General features: G+C 43.5%; 1 protein-coding gene across 1 annotated transcript in view; it reads left to right on the top strand.

The window, feature by feature from the left end:
- Positions 1–22,045, top strand: part of birc6 (baculoviral IAP repeat containing 6) — a 199,404-nt gene that overhangs the window by 85,865 nt on the left and 91,494 nt on the right. The window contains 8 exon segments of the mRNA XM_061837281.1: positions 7,051–7,234; positions 7,459–7,632; positions 7,797–7,930; positions 12,278–12,431; positions 12,516–12,632; positions 13,120–13,280; positions 14,320–14,446; positions 14,548–14,655. Of these exon segments, the coding sequence (XP_061693265.1) occupies positions 7,051–7,234; positions 7,459–7,632; positions 7,797–7,930; positions 12,278–12,431; positions 12,516–12,632; positions 13,120–13,280; positions 14,320–14,446; positions 14,548–14,655 (1,159 nt within the window).

Genomic DNA, 22,045 nt, shown 5'->3' with positions numbered 1-22,045 from the left:
ATAGTTTCAATCCCCACTATACCAGTGGTGCCCAAACTTTTTAGCCCCAAGATTAACTTTTCAAGCAGCCAGCCTCTCGTGATTTACCAGGGGGTTGGGTGTTGGCGAGAGTCAGTAAACGGGAAGCCAGCTTTATAGAACACGCCTTATGTGCACATGACACATTAAAAGAGGCCAGGATTTGTCAAACCGACTGTCCTTCTATCGAGGTGTGTGTGGTCGACGTTTTTGCCACACACGTCATGAAATCGATAATGAGCTGATGTCTTTTTTTTAGTGGGGGGAGTGTCACATAATCAACCAAAACTGCCTTGGTGATCAACTGGTTGATTGCAATCAACATATTGGGTACCCCTGCATTATACATGCTGTTTGTACGTATAGTGCAGTACAGGTTGAGCCATGACGCGTTGTGCTGCGGCGGTGGTCCCTGTATTTAGGGTGGCTCGCAAACTCTGCACTGGGCGAGTGCACCCGAGTTCCGTGCAGTTCATTGGCCGTGGTTGCGATCAAGTGATTGTTAGTACATTCTCATCCTCTTTCTCAACACTTGTCCGCTTCTTCCTTTTCAGCACAAATGAGGTACATTGCTAGCATCAAACAATTATGTAAACTAGACAAGCTAAATGCATTCTGTACAGTACAGGAGACATGGCATGGAGGAGATTGATTGACCTTCAGCAAACTGCAGTGAGCTCGGGTGCGCTCGTCCGGCAGCAATTGTCCACCCGCACCAGGGGCGGCCAAGCATGCCCCACAGCGTTTCGATGGATCTGTGCAAAGCATTACTCCTTCAGTTCTCAAACACAATCGAAGGTGCGATGTCTGAAGAATATGCTCTCCCAGACGAAAAAAGAACACCAACAATGACCCATAGAATTCTCAAAAAAGACACCTGTTACAAAGGGCTTTAGCATAAAAAGGCGGTACAGCAGAGTCCCGCCAGGACAAAGAGGGACGGCCAATACACCTGAGTCGCTATGAATAATTTTGTGTTCAACCTCATAGATTGATCATTAAAATGTAATTTACTTCGTTTACATATTTATTCCTCAATTAAATATTTTGACTTCCAACAGGTTTTGATTTTTGGATGTTCAAATGAGGGATGTGAGAAACTGTTAATGCCTGAGAAACGTTTATGAAGTGCAGTCACAGTGATGTGACAGGCACACTCTCAAATCTGCACAGTCGAGCACGAAAAATCACGCGCCTAAAATTTGTTGCGAGTAGAAATACATACATATTTAAAGTTGTCGCTTATTTTGTGTAGTCTTGACCAATTATCTCTCTAAGCTGAGCCACTGCGCATTTGCACTCTTGTCGCACACACTCAGCGCACATGAAAACCAATCCAGCGCAGTGAACCACAGCCTTACGTCTTTTTTTTTTTTTATAACGGAAGCACACAGTCTCTACTCAGCCTACTTCTTCCTAGTTTACCTGACACCGCTTCCTAGTTTACCTGACACAGCCCCCCTCCGCTCTTAAAGTGGTACACTCATAATTACAAACAGAACACACACCCACAACTTTATATCTGTAGGCATGACTGGTGGACCACACCCGTAACTTTATCTGCGGGCATGATTGACCACACCTGTACATTTTTCAAATGTGAGGTACTGGACGTGTGTGGTTAGGGTTTCTTTAAAACATATAAAAAAATGAAAAAAAGAAAATTCTGAAAATAAATTAAAAAAACGGCTACCTCTACTGACGAAATTAATTCATTACCGTAAGTCATTTAGTGACATTTTTTTTTGTATGTAAAAGCAGTCACATTTGAGTGATTAGGGATGGAATCTCAAGCTCTTAAATTAATTTACTGAGTTGTTATACCCAAGTATGTATTTGTTACCTAATACCATAGTCATAGATTTATTGACATTGCACTGAGACAGACATTTTTAAAGAAGTCAATAGACATTCAATTTAAAAACTAAGTATTCATATAATCAAATCATTTTATTTCATCATGATGTATTTTTATAATGAAGCATCAGGCGGTATCTATTGTAGCCCCTATTTAAGGATGAAGTCAGCACCTGTTGAACATGCATTTCTCCTTGAAAAAGGTAAAAGGGTCGTTCAACACATTGTTCAGAAGAACAGGGTACTTTGATTAAAAGTATGATTGGAGACGCTAAACTTTATTAAGTGATGCAAAATAATTCTTGGCTGTTCAGCTAAAATGATCTTTGTCTTAAAATGGAAAGCAAAACGAGAGACACTTTACAGAAAATGGAAGACCACCATGAAAATGGATTGCAGAATAATCAGAATGGCAAAGGCTCAGCCAATGATCAGCTCCAGAATGATCCGTCTCCAGACAGTCTAGAGTTACTTGTAAATTCTGTCACACTGAGATGATGTCTGCGTGAAGCTAATCTTACAAGAATCCCCCGCAATGTCCCTCTGTTTATAAAAAAAAAAAAAAAGGCTTTTACAGAAGAGGCTACAATTTGCCAAAGAACACATCAACTGGCCTCAAGAGAAATGGAGGAACATTTTGTGGTCAGATAAAATTAAAAAAACAAACTCTTAATTCAAGCCACAGTACACAGTGAAGACGGTGAAGCATTGTGGTGCAAGCATCATGATATGGGCATGTTTCTCCTACCATGGTGTTGGGCCCTATTTATCGCATTACCAGGGATCATGGATTGGTTTGCATATCTCAAAATACTTGAAGAGGCCATTTTGACTGATGCCCTTGAAATGGGTGAAGACAATGATCCCAAACACAATAGTGAACATGCAAAGTCTTGGTTCCAAACCAACAAAGTTAATGTCATGGACTGGCCAGCCCAAATTCTGGAACTTAATCCAACCGTGAACTTGTGGGGCGACATCTTCTTCTTCTTCTTTTCCTTTCGGCTTGTCCCGTTAGGGGTCGCCACAGCGTGTCATCTTTTGCCATCTTAGCCTATCTCCTGCATCTTCCTCTCTAACCCCAACTGCCCTCATGTCTTCCCTCACCACATCCATAAACCTTCTCTTTGGTCTTCCTCTCGCTCTTTTGCCTGGGAGCTCCATCCTCAGCATCCTTCTACCAATATACTCACTCTCTCGCCTCTGAACATGTCCAAACCATCGAAGTCTGCTCTCTCGAATCTTGTCTCCAAAACATCCAGCTTTGGCTGTCCCTCTAATGAGCTCATTTCTAATCCTATCCAACCGGGTCACTCCGAGCGAGAACCTCAACATCTTCATTTCTGCCACCTCCAGTTCAGATTCCTGTTTTTTTCTTCAGTGCCACTGTCTCTAATCCGTACATCATGGCCGGCCTCACCACTGTTTTGTAAACTTTGCCCTTCATCCTAGCAGACCCTCTTCTGTCACATAACACACCAGACACCTTTCGCCAGCTGTTCCAACCTGCTTGGACCCGTTTCTTCACTTCCTGACCACACTCTCCATTGCTCTGTATTGTTGACCCCAAGTATTTGAAGTCGTCGACCCTCGCTATCTCTTCTTCCTGTAGCCTCACTCTTCCCCCTCCACTTTTCTCATTCACGCACATATATTCTGTTTTACTTCGGCTAATCTTCATTCCTCTCCTTTCCAGTGCATGTCTCCATCTTTCCAATTGTTCCTCTGCATGCTCCCTGCTTTCACTGCATATGACAATATCATCTGCGAACATCATGGTCCAAGGGGATTCCAGTCTAACCTCATCTGTCAGCCTATCCATTACCACTGCAAATAGGAAGGGGCTCAGAGCTGATCCCTGATGCAGTCCCACCTCCACCTTAAATTCCTCTGTCACACCTAAGGCACACCTCACCATTGTTCTGCTGCCATCATACATGTCCTGTACTATTTTAACATACTTCTCTGCCACACCAGACTTACGCATGCAGTACCACAGTTCCTCTCTTGGTACTCTGTCATAGGCTTTCTCTAGGTCCACAAAGACGCAATGTAGCTCCTTCTGACCTTCTCTGTACTTTTCCACGAGCATCCTCAAGGCAAATAATGCATCTGTGGTACTCTTTCTAGGCATGAAACCATACTGTTGCTCGCAGATACTTACTTCTGTCCTGAGTCTAGCCTCCACTACTCTTTCCCATAACTTCATTGTGTGGCTCATCAACTTTATTCCTCTATAGTTCCCACAGCTCTGAACATCCCCTTTGTTCTTAAAAATGGGAACTAGAACACTTTTCCTCCATTCTTCAGGCATCTTTTCGCCCGCTAGTATTCTGTTGAATAAGTTGGTCAAAAACTCCACAGCCATCTCTCCAAATTGCTTCCATACCTCTACCGGTATGTCATCAGGACCAACTGCCTTTCCAGTTTTCATCCTTTGTAGTGCCTTTCTGACTTCCCCCTTAGTAATCATTTCCACTTCCTGGTCCTTCACTCTTGCCTCTTCAACTCTTCCTTCTCTCTCATTTTCTTCATTCATCAACTTCTCAAAGTATTCTTTCCATCTATTTAGTACACTACCGGCACCAGTCAACACATTTCCATCTCTATCCTTAATCACCCTGACCTGCTGCACATCCTTCCCATCTCTATCCCTCTGTCTGGCCAACCTGTCGAGATCCTTTTCTCCTTCTTTCGTGTCCAACCTGGTGTACATGTCTTCATATGCCTCTTGTTTAGCCTTTGCCACCTCTACCTTTGCCCTACGTCGCATCTCGATGTACTCCTTTCGCCTCTCCTCAGTCCTCTCAGTATCCCACTTCTTCTTCGCTAATCTCTTTCCTTGTTGGTTCCACCACCAAGTCTCCTTCTCCCCTTTCCTACCAGATGACACACCAAGTACTCTCCTGCCTGTCTCTCTGATCACCTTGGCTGTCGTCGTCCAGTCTTCCGGGAGCTTCGGTTGTCCATCGAGAGCCTGTCTCACCTCTTTCCGGAAGGCCGCACAACATTCTTCCTTTCTCAGCTTCCACCACATGGTTCTCTGCTCTACCTTTGTCTTCTTAATCTTCCTACCCACCACCAGAGTCATCCTACACACTACCATCCTATGCTGTCGAGCTACACTCTCCCCTATCACTACTTTACAGTCAGTAACCTCCTTCAGATTACATCGTCTGCACAAAATATAATCTACCTGCGTGGTTCTACCTCCGCTCTTGTAGGTCACTATGTGTTCCTTCCTCTTCTGGAAATAAGTGTTCACTACAGCCATCTCCATCCTTTTTGCAAAGTCCACCACCATCTGCCCTTCAAAGTTCCTTTCCTGGATGCCGTACTTACCCATCACTTCTTCATCGCCCCTGTTTCCTTTACCAATATGTCCATTACAATCTGCACCAATCATAACTCTCTCGCTGTCTGGGATGCTCAGAACTACTTCATCTAGTTCCTTCCAGAATTTCTCTTTCAACTCTAGGTCACATCCTACCTGTGGTGCATAGCCGCTAACCACATTATACATAACACCCTCAATTTCAAATTTTAGTCTCATCACTCGATCTGATACTCTTTTCACCTCCAAGACATTCTTAGCCAGCTCTTCCTTTAAAATAACCCCTACTCCATTTCTCTTCCCATCTACTCCGTGGTAGAATAATTTAAACCCTGCTCCCAAACTTCTAGCCTTACTACCTTTCCACCTGCTCTCTTGGATGCACAGAATATCAACCTTTCTCCTAATCATCATGTCAACCAACTCCTGTGCTTTTCCTGTCATAGTCCCAACATTCAAAGTCCCTACACTCAGTTGTAGGCTCTGTGCATTCCTCTTTTTCTTCTGACGCTGGATCCGGTTTCCTCCTCTCTTTGTCTTCGACCCACAGTAGCTGAATTTCCACCGACGCCCTGCAGGTTAGCAGTGCCGGGGGCGGGCGTTGTTAACCCGGGCCACGACCGATCCGGTATGGGATTCTTTAGATGAACGCTCATATTTGTTTGGCACAGTTTTTACGCCGGATGCCCTTCCTGACGCAACCCTCTGCATTTATCCGGGCTTGGGACCGGCCTACAGATTGCACTGGTTTGTGCCCCCATAGGGCTGCATTGAACTTGTGGGGCGACATCAAAACCGATTAACGTAAATGAAATGTGGAATGTCGTCAAGGAATGTTGGAGTGGAATAACAGCTGAAAGGTGCCCCAGGTTGGTTGACTCCCTGCCACACAACTATGAAGCAGTTGTAAAAAAAAAAAAAAAAAAAAAACTGTGCTCTTTTAGTGATTCAAATGATTTATAAGTCCTTGAAACAGTTTTGAGTTTGTAAAGTCAACAACAGTCTGCTGTTTTTTTTTTCTTTTTCAACGCACCCCTTTTAACAAGTTGGCCAATTGCACAGGCTTTAAAATCTGTAATCTAGTCAGTACCCTTATTTACAGAATTAATTTGTTCCAGAAGTCGTTTTGTAACGAATTTCTCGTAGAAGCATTTTTACATGTATATAGGCTAATCTGTTCCAACCCCCCTCCCTTCTCCCCAGTCCAAAATAAGCATTCACAGTACATGATGTAAAGAATAATGAAAATAGTTTATTTACCTTTGGCGTTGGGACATTATGCGAAGAGAAAGGTGAGTGACAAACAAAAGGCGGAGGAGGAGGTAAATGTTTGAGAGGAATATACGCATCCACACAACGTAATTCCAATAAAGTTTCTTGGGGCTCATGGTGCATAAAGATGAATAAACCTGGAAAAAACACAAATACAAAAAAAGTCCCGAAAAAGTTGACCTTTCATAATGTGCGCTAGTGTCTGATAGGGTGTGAAAGACCTAAGCATGATTCGGTGACAGTCAAGCCGAATCTACTGCACCTACTGGTAAGTTGTTTGACATGGAACAATAAATAATGCACTGAAAGCGTGGATTAATTTGGTTAGTCACATTAGGCTGCTATTAGGTGGAACACGACTGTAGCTTTTTTTGCACGACCGCGATGTGGAGTCAATATTTTTCTCAGGCCGATCGGTTTTGATGTCATAATTCGCCGAGCTTAATCGGATCGGCAAATTATTACATCAAAATCAATCCGCCGATCATCAAAAAATGCCAATTATCTGTCGATGCGATCAGGCCGATCAAAGATAAGATGCTCAATAAGTTATCTTCTCACTGCTTCAGGTCCTCGCAAGGATAACTAATGCCACCAGACCAACCATCCACCTTTCCGAGGTGGTGTCAGAGCTCCAGTTGGAGCGCTTACTTCTTCTGCTTGTGGGGACAGACTTCAACCGAGGGGATATCTCTTGGGGAGGTGCCTGGGCTCAGTATTCCCTCACCTGCATGTTACAAGACATCCTGTCAGGTGTGTATTTTATTGTGCTTTGTGTTCAATTTAAGACATACTGTGCAAGCACACACAAACCAATGTGGCACAGGGCATACCAAAATTAATCCAGATGAAATGTGACTGCTCAACAACTTCTCAAAAAAAAAAATAAACATGACATGTGTCGTGATGACTGAAAATTGTCAAAATCAGAGAGATGCATGGTGATCTGTAATAATAGTGAAACTTATTTGTTTCAGGTGAACTGCTTTCTCCAGGTTCACTGGATGTTATGGATGAAGTGACAGTTGCTGAGGAGGCGGGAGCTTCGTCCTCATCAGTTGGGGTTGATCCAGATGACACCTTGCCTCAGCCAACGCCGATCCCCTTGGTAGAGAGCATTGATGAGACCCTCATGCCTGATATTATTGCAGGTACTATCTGGACCCTCACACTGTGTTGGATAGGACAGTTGTTCATCAAAAATGCTTGATAAGACCTTGATGATAACATAGCAATAGTCCTAATCAATAATTTTAATGACAAATCACTTACTTGTGCATTTTCTTAGCAAGATTAAAGTTGTTTTCATCCAAAGGTGCTCCGTCGCTATCATCTTTGGAAAAAGACAAAGACATGGACTTTGACTTGCTACAAGACCTGATGGATGTTGACATTGATCCTTTAGATATTGATTTAGAAAAAGATCCACTTGCTGCCAAAGTCTTTAAGGTATGTTTTTTTTCTGAAGGTTATTATATTATTTTCGTATTCCCTTAGCTGTAGAATGTTTTGCTTGTTGACTTATATATGTCTTTTTGAGGAAATACTTAGTCAAATACTCAGTGGTGCAAAATGGGGAAAATACCCCTCAACGTAAAAAAAAAACTTGAAATGAAAACTATTGTGAACGATGCCATGGAAGTATCAGCAAATGGAGTCAGACTTGTGCTCACTACTTAAGTAAAAATGGATCAACATTTTTTTTCATGTTCTTTCCTTTTTGTGATGCCACTGTAGAAGACTAACAGTGATTTCTCAGAGGAAAAATGTGATATTAAATGACCAGGACGTTAGTCTGTCCAACAAGAGCAATACAGTGAATTAAAATAATAGCTACACACCAAAATAACATTTACCTGTGATTGAGTGTTGATCAACGAGCCCGAGTGGACAATGTTCCGTGCCTCCATTGCTGAAGCGGCCGACTGGAGCTGTGGCCGAAAGGTGGTTGGTGCCTGTCGTGGCAGCAACCCCAGAACATGTTGGTAGACACCAACAGTGAGGGATGCTGTTCAGCTGAAGAAAGGGACCTATTTGATATTTTTGGCCTGTGGGACTCCCGAGGCAGCTGATAGGTACCGGCTGGCCAATGGGAATGCAGCTTAGGTGGTCACTCAAGCAAACAACTGGGTGTGGGAGGAGTTCGGTGAGGGGGTGGATGAGATTCGCTCGGAGTTCCTTAAAGGCTCTGGATGTTGTGGGACTGTCCTGGTTGACACGCCTCTGCAACATCGCGTGGACATCGGGACAGTGCCTCTGGATTGGCAGACTGGGGTGGTGGTCCCCCTTTTTAAGAAGGGGCACTGGAGGGTGTGTTCCAACTATAGGGGGATCACACCCCTCAGCCTCCCTGGTAAGCTCTATTCAGAGGTGCTGGAGAAGATGGTCTATCAGGAAGTCTGGTCTCAGATCCAGGCGGAACAATGTGGTTTTCGTCCTGGCTATGAAACAGTAGACCAGCTTGTACATCCTCGGCAGGATTTTCAAGGGTGCATAGCAAGGGTGTATGGGAGTTCGCCCAACCAGTCTACTTTTGTTTTGTGGACTTGTAGAAGGCGTTCAACCATGTCCCTCGAGGAGTCTTGTATTTTTGGGGGGGGGGGGGGAGTATGGGGTACCAAACCCCCTGATACGGGCTGTTTGGTCCCTGTACGACCGCTGTCAGAATTTGGTCCGCATTGTCGGCAATAAGTCTCACTCGTGTCCGGTGAGAGTTGGACTTCGCAACTCCACCGATTTTATTTAACTTTTATGGAGAGAATCTCTAGGCGCAGCCGAGCCGTAGAGGGTGTCCGGTTTGGTGGCCTCAGCATCGTATCTCTGGTTTTTGTAGATGATTCTGTCGCTTCATCAAGCTGTGATCTCCATCGCTCACTGGAGTGGTTCGGGGATGAGAATCAGCACCTCCAAATCTGAGACCTTGGTCCTTCGTCAGAACAGGGAGGCATGCCCTCTCTGGGTTGGGGATGAGATCCTGCCCCAAGTGGAGGAGTTCAAGTATCTTGGGGTCTTGTTCACAAGTGAGGGAAGAATGAAGCGGGAGATTGACAGACGGATCAGTGCAGTGTCTGTGGTGATGCGGACTTTGTATCGCTCCATTGTGGTGAAGGGAACTTAGTCGAAATGCAAAGCTTTTAATTTACCAGTCGATCTACGTTCCTACCCTCACCTCTGGGCACAAGCTGTGGGTCGTGACCGAAAGAACAAGATCCCGGATACAAGCGGCCGAAATGAGTTTCCTCCACAGGGTGTCTGGGCTATGCCTTAGAGATAGGGTGAGAAGCTCGGTCATCCGGGAGGGGCTCAGTGTTGAGCTGCTGCTCCTATTGAGAGGAGCTAGATGAGGTGGCTCGAGCATCTGATCCGGATGCCTCCCGGACGCCTCCCTGGTGAGGTGTTTCGGGCTTGTCCCACAAGAAAGAGACCCCGGAGACGACCCACGCTGTAGAGACTGTCTCTTGGCTGGCCTGGGAACGCCTCGGGAACCCTCCGGAAGAGCTGGAAAAAGTGGTAGGGGAAAGGGAATACATTTAATTTTAATGATCAATCTATTTGGGGGTGGCATGGAGGAAGGTGTCGTGACTCGTTAGTGTGAACCTCATAGTTCTGAGGACTGGGGTTCAAATCCTGGCCCTGGTTGTGTGGACTTCGCGTGTTCTCCCCTGTGCCTGTGTGGGTTTTCTCCGGGCACTCCGGTTTCCTACCACATCCCAAAAACATACATTAATTGGTGCCTTTATATTGCCTTTGGGTGTGATTGTGAGTGTGAATGGTTGATTTTCTATGTGCCCTGCGATTGCCTGGTAACCAGTTCAGGGTGCACCCGCCTCCTTCCCGAAGACAGCTGGGATAGGCTCCAGCACTCTCGCAACCCTTGTGATGATAAGCAGCTCAGAAAATGGATGGATAGAATCTATTAAGTTGAACACACAGTAATATTAACCTTGACTCAGGTGTATTTTACAGTTCCTCCGGCTGTTTGGGACAGCTATGCTGTAACATCATTGGTGCAGGTCTCTTGTGAGTGAAAAACATTGCTATGGGTCGTTGTTGGCGCTCTTTCTTCTTGGCAAGAATATTCTTATAAACAGAGATGCCACCTTCGATTATGTTTGAAAACTAAAGTTGCAGCACTTTGCGCATAGAAACGCCGCAGCCCTCAAACCCTGCTGCCAGATGAGCACACACAAGCTTAGTGCAGTTCACTGAAGCTCAATCTCCTCCATAGGAAGTGTCCTGTACAGTACAGAATTCGTTCAGCTTGGCTAATTTTAACAGTATGGCTTTTGTGCTGCAGAGGAAGAAGGAGACACAAGTGTTGAGAAAGAGGAGGAGGATACACAAACAAGGTTGTCACTTGACAACCATAGTCAATGAACAGGAACGACGCGATCACCCACCCTAAGTACCGGGATTGCTTCCACGGGAGAACATATCGGGACTTTGGAGAAAGCCTCATGAACCAAAACATCATGGTATACAGTGGTACCTCTACTTACAAACGTTCCTAGTAACAAAAAATTCAGGTTAGAAAACGCCTCCTTGGAAAAATATTGTCTATAGTTCAGGAAAAAATAGTGCTTGATTCCCCAAATTCCATCGAACGTTAACTTCATGTTTCTTGGTGTGTGTATGGCGCGATAGACCTGTTCTTCCGTTGGCTATCACCAAAGCATTTTCCTGGCATCCAATTGGCTCGTATTGTTGTCAATCTTTACCCATGATGCACGATAGAACTCGTCTCATGGACACTCGACTTGTCACCAAATCACGTTAGCGATGTCACAAGCTAATGCACACATTGGAAAAGTACCACTTTTTCATTTGTGTTTTTTGTAAGTTTATTTATATTTCTTCATTATGGGCCGCAAAAAACTTGGAGTGGATTTATGCTGTGTGCGTTTTCTCTCAGCTGTCAAAGTTTGTCCTCTCCTCTGTCCCCCACGATGCCTTTTGCTTGTCACTCACCCTTCTCTATGCATAGTCCAATGCCAAAGGTAAATTAATAGTTTTTTTTATTCTTGTTTACATTATGTATATTAAATGCTTTTTTTTTGGGGTAGCACGTGGGGGTCGGGGCTTGGAAATGATTACGCTATTTACATGTAAAATGCGCTTCTATTTACAAAAAATTCTGGTTACGAAACAACTTCCAGAACGGATTAGTTCGTAAGTAGCGGTACCACTGTATTATAAAATGTATGAAAACTGAAGTCTTGTTTAATTTAGTTAGAAATGTATTGTTTGAAAAGTTGACTTCTTTAGTTGAAAATAAATTCGATATATTTGCAGGAAGCCAACTTATTGTTATAAATGGTAACAGATGGATACACTGCTTTGTCTTTTGCTGTCCAATGAAAGCTCTGTTGATTGTTCTGCTACAAAACGGCTTTGTGAAACGTTCAACCCCATTTTAACACAAACCACAGTCAAGAGTTTCAGAAATAAATTTACTAATACCAACCTACCCAGAGTTATAGTGAATTCACACACTCATAACAATATAGACAAGATGAAAATACAATAAAATAGCAACGTTTATTTAGATTGTTTTTGTATAACAGTGCTGTAATTAAAAATTCTGGGATGTAGCAAAACCTGTAGCCCTACTTCCCATGATGCCGACATCACGAGGACTTTCACTCTGAAGCACAGTTCCAAATGGTTGGATTATGGTTGGAATTGGGTACCATGTTAAACTTTTGTGCCCTGAAAAATGATGAACATTCACCATGACCAATGTTTTACTTTATGTTCTTATATGTTTCATCTATTCCATTTTATGTCTGTTTCCAGCCAATAAGCAGCACGTGGTATGACTACTGGGGTTCAGATTATGGCACATATGGTTACTCTCCATACATGGGAGGTGTTGGTATCCCAGTGTCCAAACCGCCAGTTGCTGTTGAAAAGCCCGTGTCACAAGGGCTTACAGTCTCTGTTTCGCAAGGTGAGAAGTTGGATTATATTTTCTGCTATAAATGTGCATTTTTTGTATGGCATTATTTGACTCACTCTGTCTGGTTTTACTTAGCACTGGATGCTCGGTTAGAGGTGGGCTTGGAGCAGCAGGCTGAACTGATGCTGAAAATGATGGCAACATTACAAGCTGACTCGATTCTGCAAGCTCTAACGTCAAGCTCTTCCACAGGTAACCACAGTATGGCAAATAGACAACAAAGAGCGCTCAGGGATAATGACTACTTCCTTCCTGGTGTAAAAGTTTGTCAACTACAAACATGCACATACATTTTTTTAAAGATACAATGATTCGACATACATATGCCAAAAAATACTCCACCCTAAATTCATCTGACTATACTTGTAAATCCACTTCAGAAGTTTGTGGATTACAACAAACAGAAGACGACCCAATAATGAATCATTTTCTTGGTCAGTGAGGTGAAGTCTTGTGAAATTTACTGAGCTGCTGCATAATATGCTGACATTTCTTGTGATGTCACGCATAAGGGAATTTTGACTTAAGTTTTGTGCCACTTTCAAGTCACGGCACGGTGCTGAGATTCCTATTGTGTAATAATGCATTCTACGTGAAAACTCCAGCAGTTCCATTGTGGCTGAGCTGTCTGTATTGATACAAACTGTACTATAATTCATTTTCATTTTTTTCCCCTCAGTTTGCCAGACCACCAACGGCACAGATGACTCTCTCTTGAGGGCGCTGCATGGAGGAGGCTCTCCTCCTGGTAGCACCCTCATAGTCCAACCCTCTTCCATTCCCATGCTGAGTGCTTGCTTCAACAAGCTCTTTTCCATGCTTCAAGTCCACCATGTGCAGGTAAGGACCCAGTTTTGGATCATTAACACATGAAACCTTTATTATACAGGTTATAGTCCCTCAAGAATATAATCCCTGCTAAACACATGCAAGCATGCAAAGAAGGATTTCAGAGTGAAATGGACGCATGAACAGTGCCATAAAACTGAGAGAGGGAAACGGTGCATAGGTCAAGGGCACCTTGATAGTAGCCAGGCAGCAGACCAGCAGCTCATGGTTGGAGGGTTGTGCGTTGCAAAAAAAGTTTGGGAACCATTGTCTAAACCAATTTTTTTGAATGTGTGAGACACCACACTTAAGATGTCCAACACAGTGCACCCACCATGCACACCAATATCTCCATAAATCATCAAACCAGATGTCTGTCATTGTGCCGAGACTTAACTGAGAGTGTGGAAACTACATTTCAGGTTTAAAAAAAATAAAAAGTTCCTTGTAGCGAATTAGGTGAGGCACAATGTCAGAACAACACAATTGTATTATTTTCGTTGAGTAACTGCATGACGCCCACCGCCAACCCCCCAAAAGATAATAACCTCTTGTCCCCAAAATCAGAAATCCATTAAACCTAGAAAACCCATGGGGTCACAATTTTAAAAGAGGATTTGGATGTCTTGGGTTCTCTAGGGTTAAGTTAAATTAACTGTTTTCACAGGACTCTCGAGTTTATTCCTCTATTTTCTATACCACTTCTCACCTGCTTCAGGGGTTTGCTAGAACCTATCCTTATTCAGGCAAGAGTTGGGGATACACCCTGAAGTTGTCGCCAGCCAAACACACGGCACATAAACAACCATTCACAGTCACATTGACACCTACAGACAATTTAGTCTTCAGTTAACCTACCTTGCATGTATTTGGGATGTGTGAGGAAACCGGAGTACCGGGGGTCACAGGGAGAAGATACAAATGTCAAACAAGGAAGACCAGATTTGAACTCCAGTCCTCAGAACTGTGAGGCAGATTGGCTAACCAGTCGCTTACTGTACAACCCCCTGCAGTTTAATGTTTGACACATCCAAAACCTTTCTGCTCTCAGTTGGAGTCCTTGCTGCAGTTGTGGATAACACTGAGTCTCAACACAAGCACAATTGGCAGTGAAGATAATGGATCTGACATCTTCTTGTTTAATTCCAGTCGAGTACCAACTATTCCACTCAACCAAGGTCAGGACTCTGTGCTCCATCACCACTCAATCACCTCTGATTTGCAGCTCTTCTAGCGGAGGTTGTTGGACAGTGATTAAGTAATGTTTCTCTGTGTCTAGCATCTATTAGCAGTTTTCTCACTGTGCTGGCGTGGTACCCCAATGCCTCTTTGAGAACATGGTGTCTCGTACTGCATTCATTGACCCTGATGACTAACATGCCATACGGTCAGTATTTATCTATTTTTTAGTATAATTAGTATAATTACTCTATATCAAGTCACGGATACCAATCAAATTTTCACCTGAATATCCTGGCTTTTTGTTTCATTGAAGTGAGAAAACATTCTTACATTTTTTTTAAAGTAATGTTTCATTATGACTATTACAGGGTGACTTAAAAATAATGTAGTAAAATCACCACACTATATTGGAAAACCAAAAAACAATACAAAACTCCAGCCTGGACACATATGTTGTACATATCTTAAAGTTTTTATTTCACGTTTTACAAGTGCTCAATGCGGCCACCACTGGCATCACCGACATAATCAAGTCGATGTGAAAATTCTTCCCAAACATCCCTGAGGGTGTCTCTAAATGACAAACCTTTTAACCTTATCGGCCACATTAAATCAAATTCTCACTTGTAGGGAGAAAACTAACCTTTATGGCGGGGTGGTCAACCAATCAGAGATCAAGAGGCACATTTTTTACTGTTATGGCAAAGAGCTGCATATCCACATGAAAGAGCCACATCATACATAGGAACATCATTCCCTACTCACACACACCTTTGCTCAGCTAGATTTATTATGGTTGTCACCAAAGGAAGCGTCATCATACAGAGGCTTCTGAGGCCATAACACTTTAGAAATTATTTAAATCTTTATGTACTGCACCACTGATTAATTCACGCCATAATGGCGCCACAAAAGCGTAACTTCTTCCGTCTTTGATCATATCCAAAAGTTTTACTTTTTCACCATCTTCCTCTTCTTGGGCGCTCCGGAGGAAGCTTTCACATCAGCAGAGCGCTTTGGCAGCATTGTGAACACGAGAGGGTTATCGCGCAGTCAATCAACAGGATAGAAAATGGTGGAAGGAAGGACAAGGGAAAGGGTGGAACAGAAGTTGCTTGGTCGGGCTTTAATGATGCACATTCAATCTGCTCACGAGATAAATCCACACATGCTCTTATTAGTGGATGTCGCGCCGGGGACCAAACACGCACCTTGTATCACTGGGTCTTCCCGCAATATGCTGTGTACATAGATAATAATAAAATAATAAATTAATTTGAAGAGTCAAATTTAACTAATCCAGATTTCCAACTGTACACAAGATGACTTGACCGTACTTGTTGCTGCACCTTTGGTTTATTTCCTGTTACTCTATTCATGGTGTAACCCCGAACCTATAGAAGATCCTGAATACTGTCCAGAGGCTTTGCCAAACATGGAGAGGTCTTTCCAAGTGAAAATTGACACAAATCCAATTAAAAACAGCACAGTGTGCCGTGTCGGAATGACATTACATCGGCTGGGGTAGCATCACTACCGTAAGGTAGGGTGAGTACTGTGTGAAATGTCGTTGCTGCTGATACAAGATTGATTTGCAAATTTACAAAAATTGATACATTTGATACTTGTCTTTTGAAGGACAATATTTTCAGTATCGTATCAGGAAATTTGTGGTAGACACACAAAAGAAGCACATCACAGCAGAATTTTTGTACAGCAATAGCCAAAATCTCTTTGCGGCGCCAAAATTTACCTGTGGCAGGCCGCCACAAATAAATGTATATCTGGGGAAAACCTCCACAATTATCGTAATTTTTGACAAATTATTGCGTCAACCTGGTGGACACATTTGCAGCCAGTTGTCTAACCATGGGCTCATCACCAGCAAGAGGGGCCATTGTGGTCAGGTGCAGTCCCTAAAGGCTTGGATCTTAGGACTCCAATCCCCGGGTACAGAAGCTGGTTTTAGGAAAGTGGAATGTCACCTTTCTGGCAGGGAAGGAGCGCCTGGTGTGTGAGGTCGAGAAGTCTCACCTCCCCACACCACCTGGCTGTGGTGCTAGTCCTATTGAGAGGGGTTGGACTCTTTCACTCTCGAGTTGCCCACAGTGAGAGGCGCCAAGGAGGTGTGGGGATACAGTACATACTTAGCACATTCCAACTTGGCGCCTGTATGTTGGGGTTCACCCCGGAGCATGAGAGGGTAGTCTCTCTTCACATTCATGTCGGGAACTGAATGTTGTTTATGCCTATGCACCAAAAAGCAGTTCAGATTACCCAGCCTTTTCGGGGTTCTTCGAGGGGGTGTTAGTCAGCGCTCCCGCTGGAGACTTAATTGTTCTGCTCCGCAAATAAATTGCTCACGTGGCCAATGACAATGAGACATGGAAGAATGTGATTAGGAGGAACCATTCCCACCAGCCAATGATAAATTGAGCGGTTTTCCGTTATTCGACCTATTTGCGCATCACGGATTGTCCATAACGAGCACCATGTTCAAGCATAACGTGGACCAGATATACACTTGGCACGAGGACACCCTAGATCGCCATTTGATGAGTGACTCTGTGGTCATGTCGTCGGACTTTGGAGGGCAAGTCTTGGACACTCGTGTGAAGAGAGGGGCAGAGCTGACAACTGATCACTACCTGGTGGTGAGTTTGCTCAGATGGTGGGGGAAGTTGCCGGTCCGATGTGACAGACCCAAGCGGATTGTGAGTATGTCCTGGAAACGTCTGTCAGAATCTTGTCAGAAGGAGTTTCAACTCCCACCTCCGACAGAACTTTGCTCATATTCCGGGGGAGGTGGGGGACAATTCATGCCTCCATTGCTGAGGCAGCCAACTGGAGCTGTGGCTGTAAAGCCGTGGTGCCTGTCGTTTCTGCAATGCCCGAACCCGTTGGTGGACACCAATACAGAAGTATGCCGTCAAGCTCAATGATGGAGTCCTACAGTGAAGAAAATAAGTATTTGGAGACCCTGCTATATTCTAAGTTCTCCCTCTTAGAAATCATGGAGGGGTCTGAAATTTTCATCGTAGGTTCATGTACCTGGGAGAGAGATAATCTAAAAAGAAAAATCCAGAAATCACAATGTATTGTTATTTATTATTATTATTTTTTTAACGGTTTATTTGTGTGGTACAGCTGCAAATAAGTATTTGAACACCTGAGAAAACCAATGTTAATATTTGGTCCAGTAACCTTTGTTTGCAATTACAGAGGTCAAACGTTTCCTGTAGTTGTTCACCAGGTTTGCACACACTCCAGGAGGGATTTTGGCCCACTCCTCCACACAGATCTTTTCTAGATCAGACAGGTTTTTGGGCTGTCTCTGAGAAACACGGCGTTTCAGCTCACTCCAAAGATTGTCGATTGGCTTTAGGTCTAGACACTGGCGAGACCACGCCAAAACCTTGATATGCTTCTTAAGGAGGCACTCCTTGGTTTTCCTGGCTGTGTGCTTCGGGTCATTGTCATGTTGAAAGATACAAGCCATGGTCCATCTTCAATGCTCTGACTGAGGGAAAGAGGTTGTTCCCCAAAAGCTCAGAATACATGGCCGTGGTCATCCTCTCCTTCAAGGTCAAGTGTCATCCCTATAAACATTCTAAAATGGATATTGTAATGAAAAATACATAACATTATTCACTTCAGTGTTTATACGAAAAAATAAATGTGAGCGAAGAGCGCGTCATCCATGCGCAAAGTTGTGTCATTCTACAACATCCAAGTGGTCACCATATTGGCTTCATCCTCTGTCCGTGACGTCACTTGGACATTCAGAAATGAAAACACGCGGTGCACCCTACTATGAGAGACGAACACGCCCCTTCTGACACGGTGGCTCCTTTCGAAAAGGAGAACACCACACAACCGAGTGAAGTTACTGGGGCAATATTACACTGTTTCGAGCCATATTCAGATGATATGCAATCACGGTCAAACCGCCTCCCCGTCCGATCCACTTCTGCGGCGGAGATGAAACATCGGGGCTCATCGCAGCCGGCCGGTGTGGCTCATTTTCGGCGCCGAGGTGGCTTATCATGGACCCGAGCCGTGCTGCTTTAGGGCGTTGTGCATAGCTGCAGCAGTACCCGATGAACAACACCGTTGAGCCGAGATGCTTTACTGCGTTGTCGTCGCACGAGGCTGAGTGACGCATTGGTGCTGCGTTCTTCAGAGCCGCCGCCGTCCAGCGTGCACATTGACATATTTCGTACGCGGATCTTTTACGTTATGAAAGACCGATTACGTGGTCCGCCCCAAACTATTTTTTTTTGTACCTCTATACACACCTACCTGTCATTTGGAACCCACGAAGCTCTCGTCCTCTGCACCCGTGCAATCCATTTTACACGACGAACTGGGTCTCTTGCTAGCTTATGAAGGGTAAATCCAATCTCCCGAGTATTCAAGCAATGTCCAGCAATGCAACGAGCCGACATGGCTAACACGAAGGAACAACGAGCTACCTTCCCCGAGGTAAAACTAATGGAAACAAACAAGTCCACTTGGGGGCGCTTCTGTCCTTTACACCACTTCCTGCTGCTTCTTGAAAACAAATCCCACGAGAGGATTTTCATGGCGGGAGTTACAAAAAGCTGTGTATATCAAAATCATGTTTTGTGGTGGGGAAAAAACCCGCATGGCCCCATATTGGCTGCCGTTTTTACATTAATAACATACTAAAAATCATCCATTTCATGACAGTGGCCCTTTAATACACTGCAGTCGTCCTGTCCCATGTGCAGAAAAACACCCCAAAACATGATGCTATACCCCCCATGCTTCATAGTAGGGATGGTGTTTTTTGGGATGGAACTCATCATTCATCCTCCTCCAAACATGGTTAGTGGAATTGTGACCAAAAAGTTCCATTTTGGTCTCATCTGACCACAAAACCTTCTCCCATGACTCCTCTGTATCATCCACATGGTCATTGGCAAACTTAAGATGGGCCTTGACATGTGCTGGTTTAAGCAGGGGAACCTTCCGTGCCATGCATGATTTCAAACCATGACGTCTTAGTGTATTACCAACAGTCACCTTGGTAACGGTGGTCCCAGTTCTTCTCAGGTCATTGACCAAGTCCTGTTGTGTAATCCTGGGCTGATTCCTTTCCTTTCTAAGGATCATTGACACCCCACGAGGTGAGATCTTGCATGGGGCTCCACTCCGATTGAGATTGACCGTCGTGTTTACCTTCATTCATTGTGATTTCTGGATTTTTCATTTTAGATTATCTCTCACAGTGGACATGCACCTACGATGAAAATTTCAGACCCCTCCATAATTTCCAAGTGGGAGAACTTGTAATATAGCAGGGTGTTCAAATACTTTTCTTCACTGTAATAATGACACAGTGTCTAAAATAAAAAAAATCCTGGAGATCACTGATCAGCAACTGTGAAATCTGTCATTATACACACAGGGGCCTTGGATTTTCTGAAGCAGCAATCAGAGGTACTGAAGCAAGATTTCATTGATATGCTTATAAAAGTGGAATGTTTGGATGCTGAAGTTTTCATGAGTGTACCACTCCCAATAGTTCAAGTTTGAGATGTTTCAATAGCCTCAGTCAATTAAGTAATTGGCTCAAACAAGTGTATACTGCACTATCCATGAGTTTCATTGACAATTTCTGCCTTCTTTGGGAGCGTAAACATCTTTACAAAGCAGACAGTTTCTGTCTAAATACACAGCAACTAGATAGCAAATGACAAATGGAATGTTACAGCACTTTAAATATCCCACACCTCTTCGTACCTATTGGAGCCATCCACACCTCAGAATTTCCCCTCTACGACTGACAACCAAACAATCTGCAGTAGATTTTGGCTCCCCCTCGCCCAGCCTGAATGCAATCTTGGCTCTGATGGATAGGATGAAGACTGTTGTCAACCAGCCCATACCACGCCAAGATCTTCCACCCATCCCCCCTCACCTGAAACCACCATCCACTAAGATGCGAAATGCCCCTCCTCCACCCAAGGTTCTTATCTGTAAATCTGTCTATTTGCCTGGTCTTTTCCAGAATTATTCAGACCCCGATGGAGATCAGGCATTTTTCATCCCTGTAATTATTAGGGACAGAAAGTTGGTCAAATGGCACAAAAAAAGTCCAACTTCTAACTTAGTGAGGATAAAATGAGTCTATCAAACCAATGTCTCCAGTTATCTCTGCAACACTCGCTCTTTTTAATATCAGGTCATTGGGTAACAAACTTGATTAATCACATTACAGCCTATGATCTGGACTTGTTATTAAATGAAACGTGGTCAACAGAAAGTAGCTGTAATACTATTTTAAATAAGGCAACACCAGCAAATTTTAATTTTATGAAGTGTTCAACGGAAAAACGGTTGGTGGTATTGCTGTCATTTTAAAATCATTATTACTATGTAAAGAAATTATACTAGGGGATTTTCGCCCTTTTGAATCTCTGTATTTAATAACAATAACATCGAAAAAACATCCAAATAACTTTCTGCCATACTAGACACATCTGATCGCGCAACATATTAATAGTCCAACTCACACTCAAGGTCATATCTTAGACCTGGTCATCTCAAAAGATGTTGAAATTCTATCGATTAACATTCAGGATATGGCTATTTCTGGCAATATTTGTGTATTTTTTTGAATTACAGATTCTTCCAAAAGTTCAGACAACCTCTATCTTAGGAAATGGTACATAAATGAGAGTACAGCCACTAAGTCAATGGAGACTGTGGCTCTGCCACAGACTGTGAATGCTGAGACAGTTGATGAACCTTTGGAAAATTTTTGCTCGAAAATCACAAATGAAATGAATGATGTTGCGCCTGTTAAAAACCAAGATCATCCTGAGGCGACCTAGAACACCGTGGAGCAGCACAATGATCGTCAAGAACTCAAAATCCAAGTGTAGGAAAGCAGAACACAAGTTGGGTTAAAACTAAACTCCAAATTCACTATGACCTCTACAGCCAGTGTGTTTGTGATTTTAAGCAAGGTTTTGTGGTAGACAGCAATATTTTTCTGAAATCATCAGTAAGAACCTCAACAATACTCGCACTCTGTCTGCTGTGGTTGACATGACATGGTCTTAAATTAGCTGCTGTTCAGCCTCTTCTAAAAAAAAAAAAAAAAAAATAGCGCACTGGACGATTCCATGTTAGCAATATCGACCCATCTCAAATCTCCCTTTCATAGCCAAGATTCTCAAGTTATTTTTAGCCAACTCTGTAATTTCTTGAATTTAGACTTGGACTTTTCGACAAATTTCATTCAGATTTCCAAACTCATCACAGGACAGAATCTGCCGTAAGGGAAAGGAGCTACTTTGTCACGATTGGATGTGCTCAATCTCAACAAATGGCAATGACCTATGGGGTCCCTGAAGGGTCAGTTCCTGTTCAGCCTCTATATGCTACCCTTGGGTCATATTATTCAGCACTTTAATCTTGACTCTCATAGCTATGAAATGACAGTTATTTTTAGCAGTGTTTTCAGGTGACTACAGTTCAATTGAGGTATTGTGCCACTGTCGAGACCTGATAAATAACTGGATGAGCCAAACGTTTCTTCAACTAAACCACAACAAAACTGA

The sequence above is a fragment of the Syngnathoides biaculeatus genome, chromosome 12, assembly GCF_019802595.1.
Source record: "Syngnathoides biaculeatus isolate LvHL_M chromosome 12, ASM1980259v1, whole genome shotgun sequence".
NCBI lineage: Eukaryota > Metazoa > Chordata > Actinopteri > Syngnathiformes > Syngnathidae > Syngnathoides > Syngnathoides biaculeatus.
This window is presented reverse-complemented; position numbering and strand designations above follow the sequence as displayed.